The 19,954-nt window shown below is 53.0% G+C and overlaps 5 protein-coding genes across 5 annotated transcripts; 3 read left to right on the forward strand and 2 right to left on the reverse strand.

The window, feature by feature from the left end:
* Positions 1 to 4,242: 4,242 nt before the first annotated feature.
* Positions 4,243 to 4,599, reverse strand: G6M90_00g023890 (uncharacterized protein; the record flags this gene model as incomplete). Its single annotated transcript, XM_066129916.1, has 1 exon — positions 4,243 to 4,599. The coding sequence occupies one exon, from the start codon at positions 4,597 to 4,599 to the stop codon at positions 4,243 to 4,245; it is 357 nt and encodes a 118-aa protein (XP_065986024.1).
* A 5,343-nt stretch (positions 4,600 to 9,942) lies between these two features.
* On the forward strand, positions 9,943 to 12,729 carry G6M90_00g023900 (uncharacterized protein; the record flags this gene model as incomplete). Its single annotated transcript, XM_066129917.1, has 2 exons — positions 9,943 to 10,510; positions 10,616 to 12,729. 2 exons carry the CDS (start codon positions 9,943 to 9,945, stop codon positions 12,727 to 12,729), a joined length of 2,682 nt encoding a protein of 893 aa, XP_065985694.1.
* Positions 12,730 to 13,492: 763 nt separating this feature from the next.
* Positions 13,493 to 13,780, reverse strand: G6M90_00g023910 (uncharacterized protein; the record flags this gene model as incomplete). The annotated part of the gene is made up of 2 exons (XM_066129918.1): positions 13,493 to 13,688; positions 13,773 to 13,780. The coding sequence occupies 2 exons, from the start codon at positions 13,778 to 13,780 to the stop codon at positions 13,493 to 13,495; spliced, it is 204 nt and encodes a 67-aa protein (XP_065985759.1).
* Positions 13,781 to 14,419: 639 nt separating this feature from the next.
* G6M90_00g023920 (uncharacterized protein) lies at positions 14,420 to 15,787 on the forward strand (the record flags this gene model as incomplete). The annotated part of the gene is made up of 1 exon (XM_066129919.1): positions 14,420 to 15,787. The coding sequence occupies one exon, from the start codon at positions 14,420 to 14,422 to the stop codon at positions 15,785 to 15,787; it is 1,368 nt and encodes a 455-aa protein (XP_065985821.1).
* A 350-nt stretch (positions 15,788 to 16,137) lies between these two features.
* G6M90_00g023930 (uncharacterized protein) lies at positions 16,138 to 17,211 on the forward strand (the record flags this gene model as incomplete). Its single annotated transcript, XM_066129920.1, has 1 exon — positions 16,138 to 17,211. The coding sequence occupies one exon, from the start codon at positions 16,138 to 16,140 to the stop codon at positions 17,209 to 17,211; it is 1,074 nt and encodes a 357-aa protein (XP_065986012.1).
* Between the last annotated feature and the right edge of the window lie 2,743 nt (positions 17,212 to 19,954).

A 19,954-nucleotide genomic window follows, 5' to 3' on the forward strand; every position in this document is an offset into this window, starting at 1 on the left:
CCTTGTTAGCATCCCTTGTTAGCAACGCCCAGAGCCTAGGGTTATTTGGCGGACCTCCCTGACCAAGTGACGTCTTCTATGGGCTCCCATGTTGCAATGTACATGCACGCTTGCACGGAGATCTGGCTACTACGTCGTACTATTGTCCACCGCCTGTTGCTGAAATGTAATTCCAGTGAGAGAGACGAATGCCTGCCACCGGTTTAGGAGGAAAGAAACCTTGATTTCGGCGCCATGGATTTGGAACCCATGATTGGGACGCCATCCCAGGCAAGGGCGTTGAAGAATCAAGGCGACATGAACGACAGGTGAGGTTGTCAGCCATCAATCATCGACGGGCTAACCGCACAGAGTCAGTTCTCTATGCGCCGGCATGGTCAACATGAACATGGTCTTGACGCCACCATCTCATCCATGGGCCGAATGGCTCAACCGGCTTGGCTACCCTGTTGGCTGTTGGCGTTGGGTCTCGCACAATGGTGCACACCCAGACCCCGGCTAGAGACTCGGTAAATGCAAAAGTAAAAGAATTGCACGCGGCAGCTCGACAATTTGCAAGGGCATTGCTGCAACATGAGGTCGTAAAATATGACAAACGATCGTGCCGGAGTTCGTCCGAGGTCGGCGGTTTGCGCCATGAATTATCGACTCCGTTTTTGTCTGTTCCTGTCGTGTCCTATTCCCCCGGCTTCCTAGGTACTCCGTAAGTGGAAATAACTTGTCTGACTCGCGCTTTCACCACAGCACGTCGTTCAAGTACCAGGTACTCAGTACTCAGTACTCAGTACTCAGTATGGTGGATGCGCCACCAAACCCCTTGGCTGCAGGTGTTTCCCATGCACACGCCGTTCGCCCATAACTGTGGCAAAGCAGAATATTCCGTTGTATGTACATGCCATGCCATCCGTATGCTGTGTAACCGTTGCCCCCCTTCTGTATCAACAACCAGAATTGACTGAGAAGACCTGCGCTCGTTATGGACCGTCAACGCGTGCAGCGCTGGCAGGACGACCGCAACTCACAACGTCGGCAATAGCGGCGAGTATCCGCTGGGCCGTCGTCTTGTAATTACAAAATAATCCCATGGTCTTGAGAGGCAAACACAGCCGGGGTGTGCAATCAGCCAGAATGTTGGAGAAGGTAGGGAGGGAGGCCCGAGGAGCCCGATCAGCTTAGCCGACAAGAGAGTTCGTGGCTGGCTGGCTGTGTTGCTGCTGGCGGCTATGTATGTCTGTTTCCCAACGAAAGCTCACCTGTCCCATCGCTCCTCCCCGCCTGGCAACGGTATGAGGTTGCACAAGAGATGCGATGACCTCTTTTCTATCGAGACAGATCTTGAGGCTCTTTTATCAACGGATCTGTGGGACGCGGTTGGATGGGTCTCTCTCGGAGCGGCAGGAAATGGATCGCTCTCCACATGAGGCTCTTCTGAAGGCCCGCTTTCATAGCCAGGCACGCATTTGACTGCCGACGTGGTGTGGACGGGTGGTCAATGAAGTGGTTCTTCTTCTCCAATGTCACAGTGGCCACTGGAGGGGTTTCTTCTAGTTGGGCTGGGCTGGGCTGGGCTGGGCCGGTCTGGTTCTGGTTGGGTCAACCGGAGTCGACCAGAGAGAGCGGCGCCAGATACCTGGGACAAGCCCGAAGGAGAGGGTGGTTCGCTAAGTTTGAAAGGACTGGTTGGTTGGCCATGCTGCCCATCGTCAGTCTGACAGCAAAACCACAAGGGAGAAAGAACCACAGGGCCATTGTTACCCGCGAACCCCATCCCCAACACCGGCGATTACTTTATGCACCCAGGCGGAGTATTGTCAAACACTCGGAGCCTTTGTCTTCGGCACAATCTCCGGCACGCTCGCCGCCAACTGCATATCGAACGGTGTTGCGAATGCGAAGATCAACTTTACAGAGTACTATGTACCACTAGCTGGATGGAGCTGTGTCGTTGCTTGGCAGCTGGCTTGTTATTATGCCAAGCTACGCGTTTGTTTGCGATCGCCTGCCACCCTCCATGTGTACTCCGTACCGTACAGTACAGTACGTACTAGCAGTTGGCTTTGCCGCTGCTGAATCATGTTGGCAGAGACGCAGAGCCAGACGCAGGAGGGAGATGGAGGATACTGTGCGACGTGCTACACTCGTAATCTGGCGGCGGCGATGATGAAACAGTGATATGCACGACGTACGAGAACGGTCGGCATCCCATTTTCAGCAGTTCCGACAAGACGCGCCTTTTGTGGCTGGGTGTTTGAGAGCGTGTCCGTACCTACCTACCTGGTAGGTAGTATGTCTGTCTGTCTGTCTGTCTGTACATACATACATAGGATGTGTGTATGTAATACTCCGTACGGAGTAGTGTGGATGGTGCAACTTTGGATCTGCTGTGAGCAAGGCAGGTAGGTATCCGCGACATGCTCTCACCACAACCAGTCAGAGACGGCTGGGCGCAAGGCGGACTTGATTCCCGATTTAGGCATGGCGTCCTTCGCGATGACATTGCCAGCAGCCAGGTTTTGCCAGGGTTGACCAGGCTCCGATGCTCGCCTGTTGGCATTGGGATAACTAGTACACATCTCTGAAGCAGCCGTCAAGCGTTATGAGTCGCAGCACTCGCCATGTGATGTCCAAAAATAATCGCCGCCGTGTTTGATGTTTGACTCGCGCGCTGTCGTGTGATGCCGAACAGACAAAAGTCAGACGGCGACTTTTTCAGACGAAGGACAAGCTTACCAATAGGGAATCATGGCCCGTGGAAACTGGCTAGGGGCCCAAGTGCGTGGTCGAACGTCGTACCCTGCCGGCCTGCCCTTTTGCCAGCTGCCCTTGACTTTTTACTCGCCCTTCTCCATTTCGAACGCGGTTGGCGGCCAGCCCGTGCACTCCGCGTCGGAGAAATGTCGGCAGTTGTGACTGGACCATGAGTGCATGGGCATGGACGTGGGCATTAGGCGGGCGGTGGGCGTGGGCGTGGGCAGGGCGTGGGTGTGCTTCAATTCTTGTCTTTTTTCTTATTGTCATCTTCATGTACATATGTACTGCCTACTTCCTACATTCGGAGTACTCCGTATTGTACACGGACAGCATTCCGCGCGAACCGGATGTTTGTCAAGATAATTCCTCAAAGCTGCCGGCGCTCCTTATACAATCATGCAACCCCAATCGTTAGACTTGCAAGCCCGAATCCTACAATACAGAGTGGCATCGTCTTGTCAAATGGCCGAGGGGTGTGGGCAACCAGGTCTCATCACTCGGAGGACAATTATTCCAATAAACCGTACTCCTTGTTCCGCGGTCCGTACTCGGCTACCGTACCTAGCTACCTACTAGGTAGGTAGGTAGCTACTCTGTATCATACTAGTATGCATACCAAGGGCGATACGATATCACACGTCTTATACGGAGTATATATCTGTCTCCTGCGTCGTGTGTCAGTTGAGCGTGCGTCTCTGACACCCCCCTGTACCATTGCATCGCCGTTCGCACTTGGTAACTACCTAAGTAGGTAGACTATGTATTATTGCATGGCACCGCACGACTGTGGGCGATTCATTTCAGATACCTTTCCAAGCAAAGGAAGCCTGGTATTTTGCCTCAAATGAATGCGGGCTAATTTACCGTGTCTGCAATGAGACTTTGCGGCGGAGGGAGATATTTTACCAACAAATTCCGCGTTGCCGCGGATGAGGGATCGTTAGTGGCTGCAAAGCCCAACCTGGGCTGGTCCGGGGTGGTGCGGCCGCGGTCAGCCGGGTATTTTTCGCGACTGGCCAAAGGGAGTGAGTAAGTGCTGAAAGCGTCGGTGGCATTTTCTCCCTGTGAAAAATTCCTCAAGCTCACGAGGGATTGTTTGGCTCAGGAAGACCGATTGTACCTCGGCCATTGTCCGACCTTGTGGCCGATAGCGGTGACGTGTATCGGCCAACTTTCCGCGCTTCCAAAACGGAGTACGCGAGTAGGTACAGAACATAGGGGAGAGTACAGACGGCGTTCCTTTGCGCAAGAGGCACCAATTCTACCAGCCGGCTTGCCGCCTATCGCGAGATTTCAGATGTTGTCTTTGAAGGGTGCCAGGCTTGTTTATTACGATTGCCGTCAAAATGGGCCACAGGGCTTTATTGAGCCGCAATTGGCCCCAGGGCCCCGTCTGGTGCGGCCACTTGCTTCCCAGGCCATTGCTTGGATTTCCCTAGCCGTGTGCCGTTGTACATGTGGAAGACGCAAAGTAGATTTCTAGATGTCGCCTCAAGACAGGCCAGCTTCTCCAATTTCTGTGGTCTCGTCACGGGAAGACTCCACCAGCCTCCTCAGAAGTTCGGGGGCCAGAAAAGCTTCGATGGGGCACTCCAGAAGCTTTATGGTGTTCCTGCTGCCCGCTGGAACAACGGGATTTTGGAGGGGTTGTGTGATGGGGGCCAGTTCCTTGGGTCTGAAGACAGGTCCCAAGTCGAACGGTTCCACCAGGATCTGCCTTGTGGGCTGGCAGTAGTAGATGGAGTCGTGACGGTTGCGAGAGCGATTGGATGGATTGACGTCGGCCCAGGGGCAGGAATCGGACTGGATGGAGCATAATACCGTCAGCAACTTGATATCCAGCAACATTTGTTTCACAAATCAGCGCGACTGACCTTTTTGTGCAGTGTGTTGCACTCCGGATTGTGTGTTGTATATGGGGTTTCCCCCTTTTCTTTTCTTCTTCATGCGCAGGAAAAATTGTCACTGCACTCATCAGGCGACCGTCTGATGAGGCATGCACGACATGAAAAATGCACGGAGAGAAGAGCGCGCGGTTAACACGCCAAACGGAAAATCAACGCCCAGGGGCTGGCTCATGGCTCATGACTTATCCAGGTCTAAGCAGGTAGTAGGAGCAGGTGGTTGCTGTGCTTGCCTGGCATAACAAAGACCAGTCATTGTTGCCAATGCCAAATAATGCTGGTGCCTATGAAAAAAAAATGCAAGTGTCTCCCACCAGACGCCCCTCTGCCTTTTCGGCAAGGTCTCGAAAGGATAGACTGGCCAATGGCGTCTGTTAGTGTTGGCTTCTCCACCTTCCGCCACCACAAAAATGTGCGGTGCTTGACTCGTGGACCCTGGTCAACGAATATTCCTCTCCTGCACATCATCTCAGTCCCCGTCGGTTCCGTTCCACACTTGACCACAGCCCCTCCCAGCGCTTAATTGCGGTTCTGTTGGCCATGCCCGAGACCCGTCACTATGTCATTTTGCAACAGGCACCAGGCTGGTTTGGCATGGGGAGGAACTGACCAGAAGCAGCCCCAGCCCCATACGAGCAGCGCTTCCCGGATAACCGCGATAAAATCCAGAGTCCCTGGATCGGGCAGTGGGGTTTGCCTTGTCAATGCCAAGGCTTTGGCGGCACAATGTCCGCCACGAGGACAAGCAGAATTTCACACCCTGGCTTGTGCCATTGTTGGAAGACCGTTCACGATGCGGTGAGTTGGCGGAAGCAAGGGATACTGTTGGTGGTGGCTGCTCCGAAACAACATCACCTGATACGCCAGGCTAGAGCGAGGAAGGAGTGCGCTTTGTCGAATCTATTCCCTCACTTTCGGTACGGTACGGAGTATTGTACCGCCTTGGTGCTACGGTGATGCCCAGAAACTGAGAGTCATGTATGCGGCGGAGCGCTCCGTACGAAGGGTTGGAAACGACTTGTACCCGAGGAAGCGATGTCCGTACCGGCAGGACAAGGCCCGACAGATGCGCATTAGTACCATTAGTATTATCGCACGGCGGCCACTTGGAAGTCTACGGCACTGCATGCGTCGTCCTTCTTTGAATGGAACCCTTCTAGATAATACGACGCTGGTCAGTCCATTCGGCATTCATGGTCCGGCCTGGCTTGCCGGGTGCGCAGGTGGAGGCCCAAAACCCACGACGGTCCGAGAAGAGGCCCATTCCAACATGGCTTTAGGAGCTGGATTGCATATGCATCATACTTCTCTATACGGAATATAGCAGGCCAGTACTACTGTCAATGCTACGTTGTTGTCCTACTATCCAGCGTACAAGCAATTTCCTATCAAGACATTCGGCATGTCCCAGGAATGATGTCGACAGACTGCTGGCTTCAGATCTGACTTTGTCGTCAGCTACTAGCGCGGATTTGACAAACCAATAGGAGTTTGCCAGCCAGGGAGAGGTTGGCAAGATCAAAGAGGCTGGACAGAGGTCTACCTGAGCTAAAACGACGATTCAGCTGAACCTACTGCGCTAATGCCTGCATTGCCTGTCGTATTAAGAGTCTCCTTGAATAGTTATGTGTGCATGTATATCACCAGGACGTCGCGAATGGGTTTTGATAAATACGATGAACAGGGAATAAGCTTTCTCGCCGAAGCGAAGCCCAGGTGAGAGACTAGCAGCAATCGAGGATGTACAGGACTCAGCATCTGGTCACGATACAATACACTACGTGGCCAGGGGCAGAACAGAAGGATCATTGAATCAGGTAGTATGCCCAATTCTTGAGAGTTGGCGTTGAGTAAAAGGCTATATCCAGATATGTATGAATTGGCATACACTACGCCACGCCCCAAACTGTGGGAATGCCCCAGATGATTGGGCAGCCAAACAACATCTCGCAGCCGTAGTAGCGAGGGCGTCTTCCGACCTTGAAGCTGACGATGTTGGATCTGCAGGAGCTTGTCAGGAACAAAAGCTCGGTCGCCGAGATGCACATGAACACGCACAATATGGATGAAAGACGGACAAATACAGCAGATTGGCATGGGTTTGGGTTCTTTGGGCAGCCAGCATCCATCCCTGGCCTGCTGCTCCATGGCTAGTCGTAGTCGGGTGGCTGAGAGGCCTTGCAATAGTATCCAATTTGCAGCTTTTTTTGTGCACTTAACATCTGGGACTTGACACTACTTGGAGGTACCGAATGACTGACTAAAGTTGTTTGTGCTACTCATTGTATGTGTCGATGGCGTATCACGGTGAGCGCAATTTTTGATAGTCACACGGAACAAGATGAGGAGGAAAAAAAGGTCGATATGATGCGCACCCAGGTATATAGTTTATCCAAAAAAGGATAATTGCAACCAGACGGTCGCCAATGGCTCTAGTGCCCAAGTGCTCATATTCACCTCCCTGTATTAGCAGGACACCCCTCCCGCCTTCGAGGTCTGAAGCATCGGCAGCATTACCGCCGCATCCCTGTTGACGCACCATTTGCATGACATTCTTGAGAACTACTCTGGCGGTATAGGACTGGGCTGGAGCTGGAGCTGGAAATAGCGCTTGGCTTTGAGAGGGTAATTGTAGTAAAGAGACTGGAACAACAGACTGCCATGTGCCCGTCGTTCGCCGCTGGGGCCGTCATGATGTCCGGTCTGGATGGATGCATCTAGCAGAAAGGACGAATAACAAGATACAACTAACTAGTCTTGCTACGTATGTATGTATAGGCATACGTAGTGCAAAGTACGCACGCCACTAGTATATTAGTGTTTGAGCATTGTGTTTTTGAAAATCACTCAAGAAAGTTGTGAGATAGACGAGCCATCGCGTCAGTGGCAGACGCGCACAGAAGGCTCCGAATCGTGCGATTGGTGACCGCGACCAAGGCCTCACTTATTATGGCTACATCCGAAGTACTCGCCCGGCCGCTTTGACACCCCGAGGCTCGGAGGTGCTCCGGTCGTATTGATCAATGCGAGAACGTGTACCCAAGTATGTAGGAGGTCTCAGGAGGTCCCAGACGGGTTAACCTGGCGAAAGGCTGCCAAGTCTGAGAGCTAGACTAATCATGTCTGGTAGTATTGTACGGAGTAAATGGACTGACCGTCAGATGTCGGCGGCATACGCGACTCGACCAGATGGGATGGAAGCGAAAAGGTTCTTCTTCCTTTGCTCGGGAGTGTTCCCTGGGATCAAAAGGCGGATTCGGCGGATGAGCAGGGGACAGGATCGAAGCTGATTGGAGTCGCTGATATTGTAGTCATCATCAAGTGGCACAAAGACGTGACTGTTGACTGTCGAACACAGGTCGAGGCGAATCTTGACAAAGCTTATTGTCCCAGTTGTCGTCATTCACAGGTCACCAAGTGGTCAGGGGAATGGCTGCTGCCTAGTATCAAGGCAATCAATCTCAAACTTTTGCATTTCCAAAGCCTGCTGGCGACAGCACGGGACTCAGGCAGCTGCGCAACGAGCCGATGGTTCGACTTGGATTTTGCCCAGCATTGACATTGATATTGAACCTCGCAGTCGGCACATGCATGCATGGTGTGGAAGGGGAATGTTCACTAATACGGAAGCATTAATTGCCCATTCTCCCTCGTACCGACGGGTGTACATACCTGACATGTGCGCTATTGCTTGGCCCGGCCAGCAGGCTAAGGCCTGGCCTGGTGGATATCTTCCGCTGCAAGCGCCTGGAACAGGCTTCGCCTTCACTGTTCCTTCACACTGCTCCAGGCCATGTCCGTTCGATGTTCCCTGTTCACAGGCCCTGGGTCCTGTCCTCCAACACCGCCACGCGTGACCTTCGCACTCGAACAGCCAGAGCACAAGAAACGCCGGCGAGTCAAAAGTGCGCGAGCATGCAGTCGACTCGCCAGAGCTTGCAAACCACTCGGTACATGGTGTCGCGGCGCTGTACAATAGAAATCCAAGTACTCCGTACTCCGTACCCGGCCTAGGTACCCAAGTACCTCAGGTATCCCGGTACTGAGATACCAGGGTACTTTGCCAACGCGGTAGCCGAGAGGCGACAGGTCACTGGTACCCGTTACAAGCCCTCTCCCTGGCGTTTCCGCCGCGGCCTGGCGTCGGCGCTGGTCGCTCTACTCACACACCCTCTCGTCCTGGTGGTGCTCACGTCCCCCAGTCTGCTGTTTTCTGTTGTCTGCCCTCTTCCTCTCTTTCCCTCCCTCTTAATCCCCTTTCCCAAACTCTCCTCCTACATCTCTCCCCTCAAGGCAGACACGGTTCGTGCAATCCTCGTCGCGCAAGTAAAATACTCTTTTTTCCGTTGCAATCGCATCGCGCCCGAGTTTCCAAACGCGGAGCCCGCGGAGTATTGGCGCGACACGCAAACAGAAGCTGATAAAACAACTACGCCTTCGTCTTTTTTTTTCTGGACCCAGCACCACCCTTATCTGCTTGCGGTTCTTGAAAGGCTCCACTTGCCACCATCGAACAAGCATCGCAACGGTTCCGCCGCAGTCCAACACGCCAGCACCACACCAGCACCACACCAGCAAAAAAGTCAATCATTACCTTGACTTGCTCAGCAGTTTTTTTTTCATACACACCCACTCGGTTTTTCCTCAAGTCACCTTGACCACATCATTACACGCCTCCCACCATTCCGGCTTGCCTCACCCTCTCCTACGCGCGGTTTCTGTACCTGGCAGTTCCTCGCTGTTCTCCCCTCCCATCAAGCTTAGGTCAGGGAAGAAGGGGGAAAAAAAATAAAATAAAAAAGGATCAAGACCCATATCTCCACTCTGAACCCTCCCCCAAACACACCACACCTCTCAAGAGGGACTTGCTTCTCGAGCCTCATCCACCTCAACGGAACGACGCCGTTTTGCCTACTGCCATCTTCGCGTGGGCCTCGCAGACTGTCTTCTCCCACCTCGATCTCTCTCCATCTAGATTCGGATCTCTCTTTTCGAATCTATCTCTCCACTTGAGGTCCTTTCGGCTGTCGTCGTTTGCCTCAATCATCACCAAACCCTATTCTTCCTCACGTCTCGTCAACATCGACGTGCCTTCATATCACCCACCCACGTCTAGAGACGCGTCTCGCGCTGGAGTATGGACGGTTCTCCCTATCCGACTCATGGTATAAACGGGACCTCAGCGGCACAAACGTATCCTTCTCCCACCGCGATCTCTCCGAACCAACTTCAGACCGGATCACCACTTCCTCAGACTCTGCCGCCTTTGCAGCCTCCAACCGCCGCCATGCAGCCTCTCTACGGTTCTCACCCGCATACCCCGCGCACGCCGGGCACTCCCAACACGCCAAACTCGGCCACGAATGTGCCTCCCTACCAGCAGACATCGCAGGCGGCCCAGCGACCTGGCATCTACTCAATGACGCAGAATCCTTATCCTCCTAACCCAGGATATGGCACCTCTGCGCCCATGATGCCTCAGACCACCACAGCCGTGTCTCACCCGCAGCCCATTGCTCCTGCTCCCGTTGGTGGACGCGCACCTCCAGTCCTTCGTCCTATGCCACCCGGTGGTATTATGGCCCAGCCCGGTATCTCGTCTCCCTATGGCCCTGGATCGCTGATGCAGCCCAACCCGGTCATGCACGACGGAGAACAGCCTACTCATGTTGTCGGATCTCAGGGTCGCCGTGGAATCTTGCCTAGCGCCCCGGGTCGTCCTGCAGCACCTACTGCTGGTACTGGTGCGAAGAGCACCGTTATTCCCGTCAAGGACGCGGACGGCAAGTTCCCTTGCCCTCACTGCACCAAGACATACCTCCATGCAAAGCATTTAAAGCGCCACCTTCTTCGCCGTAAGTTCAATCCCGCCTCGAAACCCCCCAAGAGACAAGTGGCACTGTTCCCCTGTACTGTTTCTTCTCGCGCAACTTGCGCATGCTAACCACCTGAGTATCTAGATACTGGTGATCGCCCCTACATGTGCGTGCTTTGCCGTGATACGTTTTCTCGAAGTGACATTTTGAAGCGCCACTTCCAAAAGTGCTCCATTCGCCGTGGAAACCCCACAGGAGCTAGCCACCTGTCCCACCCTCAGGCTCACGTTAAAAAGAATGCTCAGGCTCAAAAGGCCGTTGGCCTCGGCAACGAGGCCGACTTGAACCACCTCAATGGCTTGAACAACATGCCTGCTGAGGGCATGGTTCATCCCTTTGGCATGGTTCCCGTCTCTGACGGCATGAATAACATGGCTGGTGACCAGAGTCATCTCTCTCGTTCCAGCAGCGCCAACCAGGACCGGAATAACATGGCCCCCAGCATGGGAGCCCCTCAGCCCTATGGTGCTAATGTGTCTAACTCCATGAACAACCAGCAGATGCCTAGCTACAGTATGCCCCCGGGTCAGAACGGAATGCCCATGTATGGTGGATCTAACGGGAACCAACAATCTGGCCTCGATTGGTCTCAGATGTTCCAGGCTGGTGCGCATCAACCCCTCAACAACAATATATTTCATCCTCCTAATCGTGGACAGACGCAGATCGCACCCAAAACCGGGCCTAATCACGATTCGGGGGCGACGGATAGCAGCTCCAGCGATTCCGTCTGCTACTCTATGTGGGGCATACCGACGAATATTCAAAACCCTTATTCTCAACTCTCTAGCCAAATACTCAACTTCCTGTACCCCCCAAACGAGGCGATTGACCCAACCCTCACGGGCATGAACCTCTACTTCTCCCCTGATAATACTAAAGATTTTGTCGACCAGTACACTCACTTCCACGAGCATGTTCCTATACTTCATCCGGGCACCTTTCGAGTCATGGAGGCACATCCCGGACTGGCGGCGTGCATGTGCTGCATTGGCGCATGCTACTCAAACCGGGTTGTGCTCTCAGATGTGCAAGAAATGATGGACGCGTTATGGACCGCTATGGAGCGTGACTGTCGAATTTTCTCCGAGGAGAGTCTGCATGATGCCGGTGTTGCCGAGGTCACCAAGTCGTCTATTGAAGAGCTTCAGGCAGCGCTACTGACCAGTATACTTCATTTTGGCAACGGGACCTCGCAGCAGAGACATCGAGCTCTACAGATAATTCCCATGGTAGCTGCGCAGTCTCGTCGCCTGGGTTTGCTAGGCGTCTCTGGTGACCTATCGATTTTCTCTGTGCTACATCATCCCGAGGTTGATGGTCAATACGACTTGAAGTCCGATCATTTTGACTGGATAGCTTGGACAGAACAAGAGCTGCGCATTCGACTGATGCATGCTATTTTTATGCTAGATGCTTTTCTCGAACTTTTCTTCAACGTCCATGCTCAATTTGATCCATCCGAGGTTCATTTGCCTCTACCTTGTGACGACGCAGCCTGGAATGCCTCTACCGCTGACAACTGCGCTTCGGCTCTCGGATTGAATGGGGACGAAATAGCCCAATCAGTTAATTCACATGGGACTCGTCGAGCTGCACAACCCGAGCTGCACTTGGTTCGTCAAGTTTTACTTGATGATGGCTGGCAAATGAAATTGGGAAGTACGAATTCCCTCGGCAAAACGATACTGGGAGTAACCATGATTGCTATAATTCGACTCTCTCAAAAGGTTGGCAGTCTGAATTACCTCCATACTGGGGACGGACTTCCTTCTCTTGATTGGATCGTACCATACGATGGTTCAAGTCAGCCAATAGACCCGGCAATCTCTGATGAAGCTCACCACGGCATGGATACTCGCACATTTGTCATGCTTTTGTCCGCGCTAGATAAACTACAGAAAAGCTGGAATGATGATGAAGCAACTCAAACAGCTCTCCGCGAAAATGGTACCCGGGTTTATCGGGAAGGCATGTTCTTGCCTGTCATATCTCGACATATCTTGTTGAACCCTGGATTTGCCGATTTGGAGCAGGATGATGAGGACCAATACGTTGCATCATACAAAGCAATGAAGTGTGTCGGCGCATCCCCTTCACAACAGCCGGATGAAGTACAGGAAGCCATTACACAGTTTGGCGAAGAAGAGTATATTTTGGATTTGGCGCGAATATTCAGACCATTACCCCCACCATGAGTCAGACAATTCTGGATGGGCTTGACGTCGACAACTGAATCCTATGCACAAAACAAATTGTGACAGGAGACGGTATGATATGACTCAACTAAAAGCATTTCAGGGTGGTGGTTGCATTTGGAGGCGTTGAATTCTATTGTTTTCCCCCAATTTTTTCATTTCATGGTTTCTGGTTTCTTGTTCATGGGATTTCTTCCTACCCTTTGAGTGGGATATCGACGCCTGGGTTTGCGTCGGCCTGATGGCCTCATATGTACATGCTTGTACGCCTGGCCTGCCTTTGGGCATCAATTCCACTGGCGGCACCCGGCTCTGCAAATGGCATCTTTTCTTGTTATTTTTTTCTTTCTTTCTCGCTTTACGCCAAGGATAGACTGAGGTACGGGAGTTGTTACTGCATTACTAGACTTCGATCAAGATAGAAAGGGCGGTCGGTCGGCTTTGTGGTTTACGGCGGGCTATGACGACTTTTATGGCCTGGACTGATCAATGATGTTTTCGCTGCGCTATGTCCGGTAATATGCGCTGGTATGGTGACAGGTTGCACGAAGGGCGGTTCGGATGTAGAAAATTAGTGCTTGTTTTGCTTATCGCAATACGTTTATATGGTAGAAAGATGAAATGATCACGGGTTGTGACGGTATTTTTGGCCCATTATTACCAACGGGATGTGAACAAGGAATGATTTCAATGTGCTCGCGTTTGTCTTGTTCCGACATGTGTGCCCAACCACGCGCCTTGAATGTGCAATGCCGTCTAGATATTACTTGCTAGTATCTGACTTATCAACAGTTGTCACTTTGGGTGCCCACCTCCACAGCTCCTCCTTATCCTTTTCAGATGGCGTGTACCCAAACTTTTCTTCGGCCTGGTCAGAGAGATAGAGACCCGCGAAGCTCCAGGCGATGAGGCCGATACCAACACCAGCTCGCGTTTTCGGCGACAGGTTCTTGTATGCTCTGCGTCGGGGTTAGTCGCCCATGCTTGCTTATGCTAGCTAGATGGGATGTAGTTGTGGCGGGTGAATGCGGCCGTTGACGTACTTGAGCATTGTTGTTGGATGAGATGGAATGCAACGCGCGGTTGGTGACGGGAAGGGGAGAGGGGGTGTCAATACATGGTCCTGCGGCGCTGGTGATCGTTAGCGATGGAGGAAGGGTGTAGTCAAAAGCGAGGAGCGGATGCGAATCATTGACCGTACACGAGAAGTTGAAGCGAGACGATGATCGCGGTGTGCAGCGGGGGCGGTTCGAGCACCGGGACTCGAGCGGGATGTGAAATTTGAGTCGGGATGAGGTTGGTGATAGGCACTTAGAGCTGGCTGCGGAGGTGGGTCTTTCGAGGTTGCAACCAACGCTTGAACTAGTACATAAAGTACTCCGTACGGAGCTGGGGGACGTTGTACACACATAGTAGCGGATAATTGCGCTGCCTACTTAAGTACTCCGGGCGAAGTTGCGGCGCCCCGATTCTGCGGCAAGGTGGAGCACGAAGCTGTGTTTGACTTCTCAGCTTTGAGGTTTCGTCCCGGACTGGCTGTTTCTTCTGTACTGGGGTCGCGACAAGGTTACCAGAGGGGGATGGTTTTTTTGAATCTTAATTTTTCGCCATTATTCTTTTGTTGACACTGTCATTGCCTTGTGTCTTTTGGAGCAGGCTGTCCACAAAGCGGACGAGCGAACTATCGGCCATGAACGCCAGCCGTCACTCTCTCCTTGATCACCTCCCCGTCGAGCTCCTCAGCTCCATTGCCAGCCATCTCGACCTGCAGGACTTCAGGTCTTTCCGTCTCGTGTGCCGCCTGATATCACTGCGCACACGCAGCTTACTTGCCTGTGAAGAGTTTAACGGCCTCCTCTGGCGACCAGACGCCGCTCGTCTCTACCAACTGTCACGGATTCCTGAATGTGCGAGGAGAATACGCTCCGTCACATTCAACTTTGCCCGGCTGAATGAGTACAAGGCCCTGCACGACTCCTTCAGCCACCACTATCTAATCGAGCCGGAGCTTCGGTCGGAGATTCTCCACGACAAGTGGGAGCAGTACTTCCAGACACAGCGGCAGAAGAAGGCGTTGGGGGAGTTCCGACTGGATTTGGCTGTAGAAGCCTTCAGGTCGCTGCCGTCCTTGAGAGAAGTAACGTTGACGTGGACGCGGTGTCCGTGGGATGTGGATAGTGAGGCGTGTAGGTTGTTCAGTGCTGATGTGTCGATTCGTATGGCTAAGAGGGAGGTGTTTGATATACAGGATGCTGTGATGCGAGAATTGTTCAAGGCCGCAACGGGACTGGACACGCTGAGCCTGGAACCTATCTCCATGCTGGGACCGAACGGGGAGCTGTATCCTGGCGGCGAACCGGAGCTTGGAACGTGTTGCCGCGCGGATGAGCATCTGGCCATCGCCGAGGCTCCATCTAGATTCGATTTTTTCATGGCGCTACGGCGGTTGAGTCTGGTTTTGGACCGAAAATCAGAGTTGTCCATGGAGGCAGGGCTGCACGCGGTCCTTCGTCAGACGAAGTTGAAAGAGTTGCGGTTGGAGTACCTCCCCTGGGTTCGAGTTCGCCCACGCACTTCCTTTCTGGAGGGGGTTTACATTTCGGAACTCGAGGTTCTGGAAGTAATTGGGCCCGAAGTTGGATTGCGAAACCTAGCCGTGTTTCTGGCACGACATGGTCACACGTTGAAGAAGTTGGAGCTGGTAGATGTGAAGGGGATATCTTGTTCAGAGGGGACTGACAGCGACAGCGACGGGCAATTGATCAAGGCAGAGGACATATATGTAGAGCCGAGCGCGGCCCTCAATACAGAGGCCAATACGTGGGAAGGCGTCTTTGCAATTATAGCCGAGAGACTGGCGAAGCTGGAACAAGTCCGAGTAGCGGGGGCATTTACTGATCCCGTGAGCGGCGGAAAGTGCTGGTTTTATCATGACGCCATCCAAGTTGGGCCAGCGGTGCCAGAAGATGTATGGCTGGCGCCAGCTCGACCGATGGAGAAATATCTGCTGAGGCAGGGTGAGATGCCGGAGTTGAAGTTTTGGGCCGAGGGGACGTGAATCGTTGCCCGTCAACGGTGCGATTTACAGCAAAGAGAGACTCCGCACGGAGGGTTCGCATCATGAACCGGCGTTGGAGTATATGTCAGTGCCGACGGGCGAGACCAGCCTTGCATCTTGTCCGCACCAGTCACGGACGCACTTATACACGCATGTTGGCAGACGCTACCTCGGCACGATGTGGGCCATGCTCGCGATATAAACTCATGTACGGAATACAGACGAGTATGATGTAGGCACAACACAACACCAACAGCACACGGCGACCTACCGGGCTCTGCCAATATCCGTTTTCCCACACCAAAAATTCGAGAGAGAAAAGAAGACGGAAAACAGAAAACATCCGTAGCATGGCGGCAAAAGCTTTTGGCCCCAACGAGGCATCCGCCCGGACAGCGCAGCCCTTCAACGCATGGGACATTATCCGCCCGTCGCTCCATGCATCCGGGGGACCATGGGGATGGACTCATTACGGCATCTACATCCCGCGTCTCCCACAGCCCTACCAATACCTCAATGTCCTCATCCTGGTAGGACTCGTCGACCTCACCATCTTCAACCACGCTGAATTCGCACCCGGCGGGCCCAAGGCAGTCGTCCACGATGCAGAACATCTCACCACCGTCATGACAAGCACCGCTTCCAAGGGCCACCATTTTGTGCGCGGGTACGACTCCTCCACGGACTGCGAGTTTCCCGACTCTGGGACCCCGTTGCGCTGGGGGAAAGACTTCAGCATGGAGTTTACGTTTCCTCACAAGGCCGTAGTCACAGGCGCCTTCGAGACCCACGGATGGGAGTACAGGCTCGAGTTCGACATGAGCCCGCAGGCGGTGTGGTTCATAGCCACCCCGTTCTACGAGCACTTGAGTCTCCCCATCTCCGGGACAGCCATCCTGTCCGGAGAGCGGATTCCTATTTCAGGCTGTATCGAATACGCGCGGTGCAAGCCACCCCCAGGCCTGCCGCTCGAGATGCACGCCGCAGTGGCCAGGTCCACAAACTACTTCATCTACCACGTTGTCGAGCTACGAGACAGCCGGCAGATTCTGTGGGGGGAGGTACGGAACGGGTTCATGCCGCCGCGCAAGTTTGTCTACGTGCGGACGGTTCCGGACGGCAGAGTCCTTGACGAGTACACGACGGAGCTCCGTGTTGAGCTCCTGGACGACGAGCTTGTCACGGACTCGTTGGGGAGGCAGACGAGGATGCCGACGAAGTTCACGGCGAGCGTGGTGGTAGGATCGGGGAGGAAAGTGCTCGAGGTTGCTGGCAGGGTGAATACGCCGTTGAGGGACGGCGCGGGCAGGGGCTTTGTCGGCGGGTACGATGCCGTCGTCACGTACAAGGGGGAGGAAACGAGGGCCCGCGGCATGTTTGAATGGGTGGATTTGGAACTGCAGGAGCAAAAGGCGAATCTGTAAATCTCGTCGTGGATGGGGGGATGCTCTGGCGTATGCGGCAAGAATTCTTAGTTTGCGGCGTGAGGACGTGAGCGTGGTGATTTTTTTTCTTTTTCTTTTCTTTTTTTTTTGTGCATCGCCAAGATCACATAGCTTGTGGTGAAGAGCACTGCGAGCACTTATCCATTGCAAATGCCGCGCCGGCAAAAGAAGCAAATGCCACCACTCCTTTGACTCAAGCAAAGAAGCCCATGCACTGGGGTTTGAACCTGGGCATCTCTCGAGAATGGATATATCAAGCGTTAAAAATGGCCATTCTCACCTCCCGCTTCGGTCTGGAATGTGCTCGCCAGGCACCAAGCCGCAGGCTACAAGTCGTATATGTACCGTCTCGAAACTCGAGGGATGGCCACGGATTGGAAATTCGAGCAACAAGGGCGTTACGTGGCTGCAATTCAAGAGCAAGTCGTCAGCAGCAGAGCAGGCGTCGTCTTCAAGGCCAAGCCCACGGATCGCGTCGGCTGGCAGGGTCGGCGTCGATGGATGGCTTTTGGGGGCCAATCGCCAATCTTGCGGTTTTCGGAACACGTCCTGCTGTTGGTTAGCTCACACTTTTGTCCGTCCGGAGGCTTTTCCCGCATCTGTGAAAATTGATGTGGTGGAGGGGCCGCACGGCCACTGCCATCTGTGTGTTGAAGCATATATGTATGTACTATGTGCATCGTCATTTACAACCGCGCCAACGACTAGACGGCAAAGTTAAATTCAACGCCTTCGCGTAGCATCAGCTGCGTTCTGCAGAACCATGCCTCTGGAACTGGCAGTTCAATTTATCGCTGTTGAGTGCAAAACGCTATTTATTACCTGTACAGTCTGTGGCTGAACATATTTGTCCCCCGACAAGTATACACTAATATGCTGTAGCATATTACAGTTATGGAGCGCGATAGCCAGGTACTTGCTGTGGTCAGATACTTTTCGTCTCCCACTGTAGCAGCCATGTGTAAGTACAAGTATGCAAACATGGAGGGTCTGTTCAGGAGCACGGAATACTAGTACTGCAGTGTTGATCATGCGCTCAAAACGCAAATCAAGCATTGGTCCTGTGCATCAGTAGTGTTATTAGTATGCGACTGTTGATATTTCTGGCCACATTCCTCTTACCATGACGAATCGCCTTGCTGCTCAAATACGGGCGGAATGTTGCACGACCTTGGGATTCGCAGCCATCGGGCGATAGCTCACTACTGCCTGGTAGGTACTTGGTAGGTAGTCATCATGGTGTCCGTCGCGTGCGTCGCGTCCGTGTAATAGACAAGCTCTATTCCATCTCTTGCAGAATAGACGGAGCAAGCATAATAGTAAAAAGTTCATATGCACATGCATACCTCACCAGGTAGTACCTGGCACCTACTTCCCTAGTAGGTAGTACATAGTTTGGCATCTCTACGAGTACATGGATAGTTACTCGGCTGGCATGCAAAATTTGCCGTTGCGGCAGGGGGGCAGCAATTAGTAGCGGGACCCCTACCACCCCGAAATAAATTACTTTTAATTAGTCAATCCAGCAAGACGCGCCAAATTGACTACAAGTGTACATACACTACCTAAAGTACCTACCCAAGTAGGTCCCTATTCTGCAGCTTCTATTCTCTCTTGTGTGAGCCTCATATGTATCAGGTATCGCCGATTCGTTCAACATTCAACACACAGGCAACAGCGTAACATGAGTTGCCGACAGGACAGAGGGGCGCGCGAGAATAGCTTCAAGGTAAGGGCGCATATGCCTGTGGGTTATCAAACAACGGCGAGATGTGAATGCATTCCAGGGCCTAGACACGGCCCGACAATCGACTTGGCACATGACGTTTGGTTGCGCCAGGGTCCTTTCGTGATACTAACGACCGGGCGGCACTGCACGGGAGCTAGAATTCCGAACAAAGGGGGGAAAGCCACCCATTTCGTGCCAGTTCTCGGGTGCCTGTCATGACATGAATGGGCAGATGGCTAGAGTGATATTGGCAGTCCCCTTGTGTTTCTGACGATCCATCCGAGTTTGATTCTTGTCAGTAATGTGTTTTATCAGAGGAAGAATGCTCGGTTGCACTGTGATGCATGCTCACGTAGCCCGGTAACCGTGCGGCCATGACATGCCTTCACACTGACAAAAGAATGCACGACACTCGGTGCTTTATCGTTCCCGTACGAACTTACATGGAGTAGTACACATGTGCGTTGGCCGATCGGCAGACGCTTTTGGAGCCTGGTGGTGGGAGAGCGTTTGATGTTGAGCTAGTAGTAAAATGGAAGCCGTGGCAGATGCGGAGAAATAGGAAGCCATGTCTGAGTCCTCTCCGAAACCTGTAACTTCGTAAGGTCTCAGTTGCTGCACCTGGAAGACGGAAGACCGATCGGTTGACTTGTTTGTTTTCGTTGTGTCGTTCTTGGGCTACGCTTGCTTCCACATTCGTTCCACGGCCGTGGCACCCAATTGAATTGTATTGCGAGAGCTGGGACCGGGTCACCTGCATAATACCGGATAGTAAGCATGTCCTCGGTAATTACGGAGCACTTGTACTCCCGTAGTCAATAGTAGTATTCAGTTTGTCTATAATACTACTGCTATCCGATGCAGGGAGCTTGGGTGCGTAGAACGAAGGGGACTCCATCTTTCAAGGTTCGATTCGTGGGAGGGTCGGTGTCCACCAGATCCTGTCATTTGAACTGGATGGGCCTAGAGCAGGCGATGTGGAAAAAGCAAGCT

The sequence above is a fragment of the Metarhizium brunneum genome, chromosome 1 (assembly GCF_013426205.1).
Source record: "Metarhizium brunneum chromosome 1, complete sequence".
Lineage (NCBI taxonomy): Eukaryota > Fungi > Ascomycota > Sordariomycetes > Hypocreales > Clavicipitaceae > Metarhizium > Metarhizium brunneum.